The sequence below is a fragment of the Mus pahari genome, chromosome X (assembly GCF_900095145.1).
Source record: "Mus pahari chromosome X, PAHARI_EIJ_v1.1, whole genome shotgun sequence".
NCBI classification, from domain to species: Eukaryota; Metazoa; Chordata; class Mammalia; order Rodentia; family Muridae; genus Mus; species Mus pahari.
Window position 1 is genome coordinate 125,418,161 of NC_034613.1, and position 14,422 is coordinate 125,432,582.

General features: G+C 35.7%; 1 protein-coding gene across 1 annotated transcript in view; it reads right to left on the reverse strand.

The window, feature by feature from the left end:
• Nucleotides 1–14,422, reverse strand: part of Il13ra2 (interleukin 13 receptor subunit alpha 2) — a 22,344-nt gene that overhangs the window by 4,993 nt on the left and 2,929 nt on the right. The window contains exons 3-9 of the mRNA XM_021188579.1: nucleotides 11,405–11,513; nucleotides 9,660–9,811; nucleotides 8,586–8,739; nucleotides 7,935–8,055; nucleotides 4,601–4,785; nucleotides 2,535–2,680; nucleotides 1,039–1,183 (exon numbers count right to left, since the gene is read on the reverse strand). Coding sequence (XP_021044238.1) covers nucleotides 1,039–1,183; nucleotides 2,535–2,680; nucleotides 4,601–4,785; nucleotides 7,935–8,055; nucleotides 8,586–8,739; nucleotides 9,660–9,811; nucleotides 11,405–11,480 — 979 coding nt within the window. The 5' untranslated portion in view covers nucleotides 11,481–11,513. The remainder of the gene's footprint in view (nucleotides 1–1,038; nucleotides 1,184–2,534; nucleotides 2,681–4,600; nucleotides 4,786–7,934; nucleotides 8,056–8,585; nucleotides 8,740–9,659; nucleotides 9,812–11,404; nucleotides 11,514–14,422) is intronic.

The following is a 14,422-nucleotide window of genomic DNA, read 5'->3' on the forward strand; positions in this document are numbered from 1 at the left end:
CGTCTCTTTCTTTATTCCCATTTCTCTCTAGGTTTGTGATCCCCCTCAAGGACCATGGAATAAAGTGTCCTGTGGGCCGGAGCACAGATGATTCAGAATTTGCATGGTTTAAATAGTCACAGGTAGATATGTTATCATATAGGGACAGAATAATTGGGGCAACTTGTCTAATATAGGTGGGAAGCCTGTACCATTATCAACTAGCCCTGATATTATTTTATGGGCATCTTGTGAATTGAGAATTTATTGACATATAAATCTGACTGATTAATTATAAATTTCTAGAGTTTTGTTTCTACCTGGTTGCTGGGTGTTGCGGCAGCTGACCACTGGGTGTTTGTGGGGGTAGTTGCATGGTGCTGGTGTGGCAAGAAACCGCCAAGGGAAATTATTGAGGCTGAATGCACTATTCCATGGGATAGACCATGGACTAAATGAAAAGGAGACAGGGGCCTGAGCAGTAGCAATGTAAATGCACCCATTGCTTTCTGTTCTTTAGTGTATATGTGAGAAGCAGTTTTGAATTTCTGCCATCTAAACTGCTTTTCTGTGATAGACTGTATGTATCCAGGAATCCTGAGCTAATTAAGCCCTTCCTCCCCAAGTGATTTTTGGATAGAATATTTTATCACAGCAACAGATATGAAACCAGGACAACATGTCAATTTGAAAAATGACCAGTAAGTATTGTTAGACACTTGGAGCCAGCTGCATCTCTTTCTTTAAAAACTCTGTTCTAGTGAAAATTAAAAGCACAAAAAATATTGATTAAAATGGACTCTGGGCTTTGCCCTAAGAAATATGAAATGCTTATAAAAGACAAACAAAAATATCCCCATTAAAACAGAACAAGATATCTAGTTCCAAATGAATGTTAGATTTCCAGTAAGCCTATCTTTGATTGAATTACTTACTTTTTCTCCATTTACAGATGATGCATGAGATTATTTGATCTCCAATTTACAACTGCACTGAGAAGAAATACATTTTGCTACCCAATAGGCCCAGTTACTTAGTTCTCATCCTTTTAGTACATACCTTCCCAACATTCCTCTTCACTCCATTCGCTCCAAATTCCATCATCTGCACAATATATATTGACCTTACATCTTACAAAAAAGCATAGGTCTTCACTTTCATTTGCTCTCCTCTTCAACTTCATATCGTTTTTGTCTGTGGCAGACTGAAAGCCAAGGAAAACTATAGTGTGTTTATTTGAACTCAGTACAACAGCAATGATTTCATCTCTCTGCTTCAAAATGTTTGGGGACATAAAACAACAGCATTGAGTTACTAGAAAAGTCCACCACTCTACACTGATTTTAAAAGGCATTTTCTTCTACTACTTCTCTGTATTTTACTTTATATTTTGTTCTTTTATAGATTACTTGTAATAAGAAACATCATGTGCAATAAGTCACAACTCTTCATAGTTTAGTGTCCACAATCTCCATATTAGTGTCAGATATTCCAAGTTCTATAAATGGAAAAAGGCTATATGTGAATTACTGAATGCTGATTTTATGGAAACCAAAATATTCATCATCAAAGTGCATCCCCTCCTTATTTTGGTCTCATTATTCTTTAAAGTCTCAAGTAATAATGCTCAATAATTGACAAAAAACTACCACTTCATATATAAGACTACCACAAGATACTCAGATGTTCTCATGGGGACCACAAGGGGAAAAAATCCTAAAGAAATTACTTCAGGTTTACACTTTAAAGTGCTGCAGAGGTCTTCTTATATGTGATGATTGCTTTTTATTTATTTAACTTATCTACAGAGCCTTGAAAATACATAGTATAGACTTAAGTAGAATGGGACACAGGTTTTGAATCTATTTCAAACTGACTGCCAAGTCAGTTAACTAGCCTGGGACATGTATACTAAATCAGTAAGCATTTTTCTCACCTGTATATGAATTGAGTCATTGAAAACTAGTAGTTCACCTTCTTGTCTCTACCAATTTCTAAATTGGAAATAAATAAAACAAGGTATACCAAGGTGGGGTAAAAGAAATCACCATATCATTGAGGTTTGGACTCTCACAATGATCACTTTCTTTACAATCCTTTCTTCTCTAGGAAATGTCTAGTATACCTGAGGACTCTTAATTTTTACCTCATGGTTGTACTTAAATAAGTAGTGTGTGTGTGTGTGTGTGTGTGTGTGTGTGTGTGTGTGTGTGTGTGTGTGTGTGTCCGCATGCACCTGTGTTTTGTTTGAGTCTTATTGGAGGCCGTGCAATCTATTTCGATTTCCTGGAGACATTTAATTTATTAAAACAAATTGAAAACAAGTGACTAGATTGTATTTGCAACATTAAAATTGGTGTGATTACTTAAACTTTTGTTTAAATATACATATATTTCCTTTGTCCACTGGATTTTGCCTCTTGGAAAATAAACTGAAATATTTATCATGGTCTAACTCTTTTTTTGAACAGCAACAGATTTTGATTATGCAGTGTCCTGTTACATTTTAAAAATTTATATTTATGATTTTGAACAAATAAGTACAATATCCATACCTCCCGGGAAATGTCGTCTTCTCGGATCACAATTTCATAAGTGTAACACCTTGGTGGAATGGGTCCTCCAGGTGTGCTCCATTTCATTCTAATGTCAATGGAATTCTCCACACTAATATGAAGGAATTCTGGTGGCAATGGTTTAACTGAAAAGCAGAAGGAAACTATTTCAACATGAAAGTTTATAAGTTAGCAGCATCCTTCATATAAAGCTTGGGACATTCCATAAGTAAAATTTTCAGAGACAAACTGCATGGGTCAAGATTATTCTCATAATGTGACTGAAAACCAAAGTTGCCAATCAAGATGAACTTCTTTTTTTTTTTAGTATATATAATATATATTATAAAATATATTTGTATAAAATATGTTTTTTGATATTTTCTTTATTTACATTTCAAATGCTATCCCAAAAGTTCCCTATACCCTCCCCCTGCCCCTGCTCCCCTACCCACCCACTCCCACTTCTTGGCCCTGGCGTTCCCCTGTGCTGGGGCATATAAAGTTTGCAAGACCAAGGGGCCTCTCTTCCTAATGATGGCCGGTTAAGCTATCTTCTGCTACATATGCAGCTAGAGACACAAGCTCGGGGGGTACTGGTTAGTTCATATTGTTGTTCCACCTATAGCGTTGCAGAACCCTTCAGCTCCTTGGGTACTTTCTCTAGATCCTCCATTGGGGGCCCTGTGTTCCATCTGATAGCTGACTGTGAGCATCCACTTCTGTGTTTGCCAGGCACTGGCATAGCCTCACAAGAGGCNGCTATATCAGGGTCCCTTCAGCAAAATCTTGCTGGCATGTGCAATAGCATCTGGGTTTGGTGGCTGATGATGGGATGGATCCCTGGTTTGGGTAGTCTCTGGATAGTCCATCCTTTCANCTTAGCTCTAAATTTTTGTCCCTCAATAGAGGAATGGATACAGAAAATGTGGTACATTTACACAATGGAGTACTACTCAGCTATTAAAAACAATGAATTTATGAAATTCTTGGGCAAATGGATGTATCTGGAGGATATCATCCTTAGTGAGGTAACCCAATCACAGAAGAAGTCACTAGATATGTACTCACTGATAACTTAGAACACCCAAGATACATTTTGCAAGATACAAGAAAACCAAGAAGGAACACCATCGTGTGGATACTTCATTCCTCCTTAGAATAGGGAACAAAGTGCCCATGAAAGGATATAGATACAGAGACAAAATTTAGAGCTAAGATGAAAGGATGGATTATCCAAGATGAACTTCTTAAGAAATTTTGTTATTTGAGAAACTCACCCCCTGCTCTGTCTCTGTCTCTCTCTGTCTGTCTCTGTGTCTCTCTGTCTCTCTCTGTGTCTCTCTGTCTCTGTCTGTGTGTGTGTGTGTCTCTCTCTGTGACTATGAGTGTGTTTGTGTGTGTGTGTGTGTGTGTGTGTGCGCGCACGCACACGCATGCGTGCATGTTTGGAGACAGAGATTTTCTGTGTAGCCTTGGCTGTCCTAGTAATTGCTTTGTAGACCAGGTTTGCCCAGGTGTTTAAGAAGTCTACCTGCTTCTGCCTTCCAAGTTTTGAAATTAACAACATGTGCCACCACCACACAGCATGGAAAATTAATTTTTGTTCATTTGTTTTTGATAAAGCCTACACTGATAAATATTTAAAGCCAAGAGAAAAAAGAAGAAGCCTAAGTCATTGCAATCATTACCCCATTTTTACAACTTTAGAAACAACCAAACCACTTTTACTACAACTACTATTGTGACTGCTTTCTAAGTAACACATATATTGCGGTCACTATACATCTGGCATTGCACCATATCTGCCTGATTATAGAGCCTTTCACACTTATAACTGTTAGAAATAAAAATACAAATTCTGAAGAAATAAAATTGCTTTGGTTCTCAATCATTTATCATTGGATGCCATGATTAATAGATTCTGTGGATTGTCATATGCTTCTGGGTTTGTACTTCCATCACTTTAATAAATCTCACTCTCTCTTCTTGCATCTTCTGCTCACTTAGAAATAGCCTAGAGGAAAATCAACAAATTTTAAGTTGACTTTATTTGCTCATGTCACCTATATTTTGAAGTTGAAAAACGGTATAGCTGGATCTGATGGGTTCCAACTTTGAAGATCCATTAACACAGATAAAAAAATCTTTATAGTCTGATGAGTCCAAGTTGGACAGTTTGCATCCAACATTTTTTTCATTATCCTGGAGGTAATCAGCACACTGTAAGGCATGATCCAAGCCCTCATACCTATAACACAAGAAGCAGTTTAGGAATTGTTTAGTAGCATTTTTTTTTGAATCTTGGTGCTCAGTTTTAAATAATGTTATTATATTATATGAAATACACATATGAGTACAGTATATTGATTTGATAGATTATACATATAAACATACACACACTCATATATACATATACATATACATATAACAATTTTTTTAAAGATGTCATAAATTTGGGAGGAATTGAGATGTTACAAGACCAGTTGGAGGGAGGAGAGGGAGAGGTAGAAATGATGTAAATATGTTACACATGTACAACATTCTCAAATAAGTAGAAAAAGTTAAGTTATAAAATCAATAACACGAAAAAGAATCATTTAACAGCATTCTATGCCTTAGTGCACCTACTATCTTATTACGTGCAGTAATAAGATCTATAGATTCAACAGCAGGAAAAACAGGAATAGTGAACATCATCAAGTTTCAGTTCAATGTTAATCTTCATAAAATCTCAAAGGGACTCAAGTATTAGCCATCTATTTACTTTTTGTTGACTCATCAAAATTTGTGAATTAAAGATTGAGAATACTTAGGTAGCCTTGGTAATATTTGACAAAGAAAACAATTTGAGTAGAAATAAGATGTAAGAACAGATATATAATTTTCTTAAGTTTACTAAAATAAAAAGAAATCTGCTGATATTATAGCACTATGAAAGGAGCCTGAAAACCCATGACTAGAGGAAAAAGTGAAATGAACAAAGCAAAGTGCAGTGTAACTTTATCAAGTAACATGTAGTTTTCCCTTTGCCTTAAGCAAGAGATTTTACCATAGCATTTAAAGTTAACTTTGCATGGGTGATATAGCTGATTGGGATGAAAGGACTTGTTAACAACTGATTCTTAAATCAATAATTCCTGACTTATCCCCCCTAAAAATATTAGCTTGCAATGCAAAATGTAATTTTGGCTTTAAAAGCAGCCAAAAATCCCTTCTAAAATGAGACCAGCATAGCAGCTGATAAGGAGCTAGCAAAAATATCTAAACTCTACTAAATGCAGTTTATACCAAGTGCCCTAATTTAGGGAAGTGTTTATAAATTTTAGTCTTTTGGAAAGGTGCCTACTTACAGTGCAGGAGACTCCATATTCACTATTGATGTTGTTTATTCATTATTCTTTGACATAGGATTTCACTATACTCTATCCTGGAACTTACTATGTAGCCCATTAGTCTGGTGTCAAATTCATGATTGTTATACATTAGCCTTCCAAATTCTGGGGTGACAGGTATACATGAATATGCCCAAAGGTTGTTTAGGTTTACAAAAATTGACCGTGTGACTTTGTGTCTGTGAAAAATGACATATGCTCTGTGAAATGTTAATCTTTATTTCTCCCCATTTTACTAAGGGAGGATAAGTTATATTAAACATGAAGGACACAGGAGAATGGCTTCCTTTCTTCTTTGTTGTGTTTTTTTTTAAACTAGAGCAGTGTTTCTCATTTAACAAATGTTTAATATTTATTGATTTTATTACCAAAAATTTAGAAATGTGTCCATTCAATTTAAGATATGGAAAGTGAAACATTCCCTCAAGAGGAAATTGTTTGCTCAAGGCTCCCCAGCTACATGATGCCAGAGCAGGGTTTAGAGCCCTGTTCTCAAAAGCACTAATCCTTTATGCCCAATCATTTATATATTGTGTTTTTGTTTTAAAAGATGAAATCAGAGAGTTTGCTTAAAGGTCACAAATACTACAAGCTTGGCTTTTCTTGCTTTGTCTTTCTTTGGTAAATGTACAGTCTTTGATTTTTCCATTTATCCATGTTGCCATCGTTGGTTTTATTCATTTAGTTAATGTTTAGTATTAGTTTATTGTGAGTACGGCCTTCTGTGATTAGTTAAGAGAAATGTGAGAATTGTTTTACATTCACCAATATTTAAAAAAAACTTGAAGAGACAAAATATGAGATAAGTTTGAGTATCATCCAAACAAAAAAAGCAAGTGCTATAAAAAGCAATAGTTCAGTAGCAAAGATGAACAGAAACTGGCATGATCAGCAGAATCAATGAATTTAGACATCACATGGGCCTAGAAGGATAAAAAAGAATTGGTAACCAAGTGAGGCAGAGGCCATTCCAGATTGCAAAGTGCACAAAAGTCGAGACATGGATAATGAAAAGAAATGTAAAGATGGATCTATAGAGTAGCATACTGATCCTGGCCATAGCAAGATATAGTTTTGGAAAGGATATAGTGATACAGTGAGGGGAAAACTTGAAAGGCGACCTGATTTGATCCTGGACATAATATGCAGGTACTGTGGATATATGTTCAGGAGATGGTATATAAAAAGACAAGGAAGACAAAGGTAGATCCAGGATGCAGAAATGAGCAGAAAGGAAAAATGGTACAATCTGAGCAGCCACCATTTGGGAGGTCATGGCAGATGTCCAAGTGAGGAATGAGGGGAGTCTAAAGGAAGATTCTTACAATAGAGAAGGGAAATGAAAAACAGATGTGCAACTTAGCAAATGAATGTCAGAATGTGGTGGGTGATTGTATTACCATAAAGCAATTAAGGAACTGGCTGCTGACAGGGGGAGGGTTATGTTTTCACTGGTCCATCGCCCATGTTCCATATGCATGCCCACACAAGCCCTAGTTAAATTCAGCTGACCACAACATGAGAATTAAAACAAAACAAGAAGACAAGATAGTCGGATAGGGCTTGTTGAGAAGGAGGGAAGAAAATAAGGTAGGGAAGGGGTGAGTGTGCCTAGCATGTATTAAATGTGCATAGAAAATAAAATCTTTAAAAGGTTCTGTTTTTAAAGCTTCACTAACAATTAATTTAAAAACAGCAAGAAGTTCCAGTTTAACAGATTACTGCTTTATAAAAAGCAAAGTGTATAAAAAATATTCAAACTTTTAAAACAATGAACCCAGCTGTTTGTAGGATGAAATACTTCATCGTGTACAGAAACAGTCATGGAATGCCTTGCTATATGTTCAACTTGAGATTCCCACATAATTATGATTAATTATCATCATACATGTGGCTCTGGTGAAGAAAATGGTTGTAAGTCAGTAGAGATACATTTGCCTGTATTCTGGACTAATCTTGACAGATGTTTGTCCAATGAAAGATTTTTAAGTATAAAAATACTTACCAGAAAAACATGGTATAGTTGGTATCAGAATGTGCTGTCTTACCAGGTTTCCAAGAGCAGACCAAATACTGCCAGTTATAATATATGCACTTCATGTCCTGAATTTTAGTTTCCAAACTTCCTATGAAATGAATGAACTATGAATACCTGAGAGACATGGTGACAGATCACCTATGCAATCACTATGCAATGTTATTTCCTTTGGCACTGCCACTTAATTTAGCAATCAGCATAATGAGAAAGATTGCAAAAGGAAGCTACCAGAAATCACTTCACTGTAAGGAGTATATGCAAATCTGACAAGGATTGAGGGCTTATTTACTAGTTCATGTCTAACTATTAAATTAATTATTCTAAGATGCTCTCAATAATGGAGCAAATTCCCATCCCCATTTACTAATATAATTCCATACTGAGGACTCTACCAATAAGATGTAGACTTAGTTTGATTTTTTTTTAAAATTTGTTGATTTATTGAGTTAAAAAAATCAGCTCACTTATACTAAGAAAGATTCTATTTATGTCTAATTGTCACAGGATTTACTGTGCATAAAGTCATCTATATGATTCATTCATCATAAAGGTTAGGGAACTTATTCTCTACATGGATTTTTTCTGATAATATCAAATGTGAAAAATAAATGTTTTAACCTTCATCTGATATCCCATAAGAAGCTTCTGTCCATGGACTTAGTACTTCTGATCCATTTGTACAATGCTCTGACAAATGCGTACGTATCTTTCCTTCAATGCCTTTATTAAGATCAAACCCATCCTTGTAAATTAGATTCCTAGTAATTATAGTCTGTTTGATAAAAGGATGAAACAGTCCACTTTAGAATTACATGGAACTTAACAATTAATATCTAAGATTATTATTCGGTATATTACCCGAGATATAGTTCTGTCAATAGTAACCTTTGTATATGGTATTATTCAATTAGGTCATTCAAAACAAAACAGAAGACATTTAGCAAAGGAAAAGAGTCTGTGATAGGAACATGAGCTTTTAATTTGGAGTTAAATGGATCATTTTCAGATATGGGTATTGCATGGCCAAAGATTTGTCATTTCAGATATACTATAAAACCTTCAAGAATTCTATAAAATAAAAAGTCTAAGAGGCACCTGGAGAAAATTGGACAATTTCTAAGTATTTGAAAGATGAAAAATTAATATGAGAGTCTTATATTTCTGTAACAAAGCAGTGTATCTTTTCTAAAAAGTTTTTCAATAAATATTAAGCTTGAGTTGCTCATTAATATTCCCCAGTTGAATTACAGAGTTAATGGTATGCCTTTTGTTACAGAGCTCCAAATGAACACAATAGTTGACTTTATAAATAGCTAATAATTCAATAAGCTTTCTTTGAGATCTTGTCATCCATGTAAAGAACAATGCCATGTTCTGTGATGTGTATGCAGATTTAACTTGACATTAAAGAATTTTTTAGAATTATAGAAAATAATCTAGTAAAAGAAGAAAGAATAAAATACAGCAAAATGCTTAAATGTTCTTCAAGTTCATATTCTCTGAGTACTAGTTTTCTTGTACTTCCAAGGGTAGTCTTAATAGGTCAAAATAGAGCACAAAAGCTTACATAGCAGCTTTTCATATAGGAACTAGAACTGTTAAGGCACACAAAGTAATGGATAGTAAAGTCAGTGGTCACAAGAAAACACCTAATGATCAGATCACTGACGTCACAAGTGAAGCTTTCCTTACCTTCCAGCTGTAGCTATCAACATTTCGGTATTTTAACTCATATTCTAGTGTGCAGCCCTTAAATTTTTCCATAACCATGGGAGGTTTCCATTGCAAATAGAGATAACCAAGTAACCCAGGATCCAATATTTCAAAATCCTGAGGGGGATTAACTGAAATGAAATCAGGAGAGTATTTATATATTTCCTGTATTTTATGAGGAAGATTGTTGAATGTGAATAATTTCCAAATACCCATCAACCGATTATTAGGTAAAAATTCTAGTACATTTATACAGTAGGATAATATTTTACTAGAAAAATTAGTACAGCACTGATAAGGGGATGTACTTGGAAAAGCCTTGAAATCATATTCTGCATACAGGGAAGCAGTCTCATAAAACCATATGTATGTGAAGATAGTAGATTAGTGGTCACCAGGAGCACAGGGTCTCTCTGTCAGAGGACAAAAGTGTTCTGGAATTTTATGGCAGTAGTGGTTTCATAACTTTGTGGATATACTAAAGTAATCTCAAAATGCTACATGAGAAAAGGGAGATGTTTACTCAGGATGCAAAGGTAGAAAAATCTCTGTAAGTTCAAGGTCACCCAGGTCTACAAAGTGAGCCCAGGACAGCCTGTACTATTACACAATGAAGCCTTGTCTCAAAAAAACAAAAACAAAAACAAAACAAACAAACAAAAACAACCACTACCAGCAACCACAAGAAAGCCAAGGGAAATGTTTTTGCTATATTAATAAATTTGAAGTCCATAATATTTCTGTGTAACTGTCCTTGTTAAAGAAAGCACATGAGGAAAATGTGACCTTTGTCTCTTTAGAAATTAAGGCTGTACACTTACTTTGGAAAATTGTCAGTGGACATGTACACCAGAATTTGTGTAATATTATATAAATAATGGTTACAAAAGTGTCTCTAGTAAAAAGTACCACTCGATACTCACTCAGTATTATGTTATGATCAGCATAAAAATTGTGATGGATGCAGGAGAAGAAAAGGCAAAGGCAAAGAACCTTAAGAATTTGGAGTACAGGCATGGCTTGTGAGTAGTCTGTGGAGATAATAAAATCTACAGCTCACTGAAGTTCAGAGCTATCTCCAGAGTTTGAAAAACCAAGCCTTTCCTACACACTAGCACATCTAGTAGCACTACAGTATTACCGTCATGTTAGCTTTTGACTAACTCTCTCTGATGAATGTTGTTCATTTTCATATAACTTGCCCATGGACTCCACATCTGAACCTAGAAAGTCTCCCCAGTAAAAATGACCCATCAAATTTGTTGTTTTCTTCCTTGAAGTTAGAAATCCATATCAAACTAAGTGTTCATCAGACACTGAAAAACTCATTATTATTTGTATTGAAGTATGCAATACTTCAGTATACACCAAAGTGTTTAACTTCCATTTTCTGCTTTCTCCGTTTGTCATAAAAGTAAGAATACTAAGAAAAGATTCAAGTTGTGCTAGGAATATATAATTTCAAATACTTAAGTTATTTCCTCAAAATAACATATATAAGAAGTCTGGTAATTATTTTATGATGTAGCATTTAACCCATGAAAATATGATCATGTTACCTTATCTATCCATGTGAGTAGATATCAAGAACATATATTTTTTTTACATGCTGGCAATACTACTGATGTTATCTACCAGCTTTACACTTTTATGATATATACTGAAAACACTGTTCATATCTTTTAAGACTACTTCATTAAAATTGATTAAATGTATTCATTTACCTTTCATCTCCAAAGAATAGCCAGTTATTGTACAAAGAAGAATGAAACACAAGCATCTGGGATCCACAAAAGCCATTTCTCTGGGATTTAGTGGACTGAAAGTTCTACTCTAAAAAGAGAAGAAAAGAGTGGGGGTTTATTGTACTTCAAATAATCATGTGGGTAAACATAACTAATAATATTTCTGGGAGCTCTCTGTGTACTTTCTAGAAAGACAGGAAAACTGTGCCCCTTGAACCGTGGAAATGGAATTGAAACTTGGAGTCAAGGCAACTGCAACATGAGGATTCTGGTCCCCTAAGAATCAAGACTAACCAACCTAAAGAAAGCTGGAAACAATCCTCCATACACACTTATTGAGACCCTGACATGGATATAATGACTTGAAGAAGCCTTCAGTCTGAAGTCAAACCCAGCAGAATGTTCCTGAGAAGAACTTTGGACATCCCTGTATTCATAAGAACCATATGTCCTCAATGCAAACAAAACCTACTGAGGTATACTATTTTTGTAAGAAAATGTCATATTTGAAAGGTTTGAAATTTTTTCTTTTTAATCTAACCTGTAAAAATAATTTAAAAATCTACATGAACACCCCAGAAGACTAAGAACTTTGTCTTTGTACTTTATAATGATGAAATCATCATTGTCTACTCAGAGCTATCCTGGATTTGGCCATTTTTCCTATCAGTAAATATAATTTCCTCCTCCTAGCTTTTAAGTGTTTTTCACTTCTTCCCTCTTCCATTCAATGTCCTCATTACAACTCTTACTCCATTGATATTGTCATCAAGGCTCATATCCAGGCATCCCTGTCTCCATCACAGTTTGCACATCACTCACAAGACTAGTGATTCTTCTAGGGGGGAAAGTCAGAGCTTCTCTTTTCTCCTTAAACTGGTAGCAGCATTGCATTGCTACAGGACACAAGGTGGTCTCTTTTAGATTTGAAGAACATTGTTTAATGGTCAAAATCTAAAGATTAACCCCTACAAATAGATACTTTATTTTTAAAGTTATTTTTTCTTTTTAAATTATTTGAGAGTTTTATACAAGCATAACAATATATTTTAGTCATTTTCTCCCTCATTGCACTCTCCAGCCTCCCTTCCTCCTTCTGAAACACTACTTCTCAACAACACCCCTTCTATATTCTGCTTATGACCCACTGAGTTTAATTAGTGCTATATAAATGAGCTAATGGGGAGATTATTTTTACTGGAATATGGACAACTAATCAGTGTCTACATTATCAATGAAAATAATGCATTCTTCCCAAATACCATTAACCGTTGTGAATTGCTCAAGAAGAGCCCATCTCCCCATCTTTGCCAGTCTTATACAAATAGTCACATCTTCAGATACAATTCACAGACCACATGAAGCTCAAGAAGAAGGAAGACCATAGTGTAGATACTTTGATCCTTTTTAGAAGAGGATCAAAATATCCATGGGGGAGACACAGAGAGAAAGTGTGGAGAAGAAACTGAAGGAATGACCATCCAGTGACTGTCACACCTGAGGATCCATCCCATATAGAGTCACCAAACCCAGATACTATTGTGAATACCAACAAGAGCTTACTGACAGGAACCTGATATAGCTGTCTCCAGTGAGGCTCTGCCAGTGCTTGACAAATACAGAAGAGGATGCTCACAGCCATCCATTAGACTGAGCACAGGGTCCCTAATGAAGGAGCTAGAGAAAGGACTGAAAGAGCTGAAGGAGTTTGAAGCCCCATAGGAGAAACATCAATGTGAGCCAACCAGTATGCTCAGAGCTCCCAGGGACTAAACCACCAACCAAAGAGGGAATCAAAGCTCCAGCCGCATATGTTGCAGAGGATGGCCTTGTGGGACATAAATGGGAGGAGAGGCCCTTGGACTTACAAAGGCTCGACACCCCAGTGTAGGGGGATGCCAGGACAGGGAAGTGGAAGTGGATGAGTTCGTGAGCAGGGGGAGGGGGGATGGGATACGGGGGTTTTCGGACGGGAAATGAGGAAAGGGGATAAAATTTGAAATGTTAATAAAGACAATATCTAATAATTAAAAAATTATTAAACGTCAAAAAAAGCTTCTTCATACCAGATTTTCTGCAACCTACTGTCCCTACCCAAGCCAGCTAGCTACCTTACCATTTACTTCTATTATCAGATTTATAACAGAGAAAATAATCTATAAATATGCATTGAGTATAGGGGATTTTTTGTTTGTATGGTTTCAAATGGTAATAGCCTAATAACTATTTTATCTCGCACAAAAAACAAACAGCAAGCCGGGCGGTAGTGGCACACTCCTTTAATTCCAGCACTCAGGAGGCAGAGGCAGGCAGATTTCTCAGTTCGAGGCCATCCTGGTCTACAAAGTGAGTTCCAGGACAGCCAGGGCTATACAGAGAAACCCTGTCTCAAAAAACAAAACAAAAACAAACAAATAAAACAAAACAAAAAACCAGCAAGTCATAATATGTGTAATAATAATAATAATAATAATAATATTTCCTACAGTGCATCCTGAGCACTATTCACTTTATAAACTATTTCACTCTGTATTTAAAATTCTCTTTGGCCATGTATACTATTTTTATGACACCTTAGAAACAAGAGACTGAGACATAGAGAAGTAAAACAACATGCCTCAGGTCACACAGAATGTAAATGATGAAGCAGGGATTTAAATCTAAATAATGTAGAGCCAGTGCCTTAGATAGCAAACAATACTAGGTGTTTTCCATGCCTGAGAGCAATAAGAAAGGGAAATTCTTGTTTCTACCCACTTTGTTTTATGTAACACTATTACTGACACACTTTCCCATTGACAGTCTCCTTTAGAATGAAAAGAAAGTCTCTTTTCTCTTCTCCACTTTTTCAAAATACTAACAACAAAACTCCTTCTCTCTAAAGTTTGACTAAGGCTGAGGTTGAGGCTGAGGCTGAAGCTGAGACTGTTCCCTGGTATGAGCAAAGCTCTTAGTTCCCTCCCCAGCAAACACACACCCACGCACACACACACACAC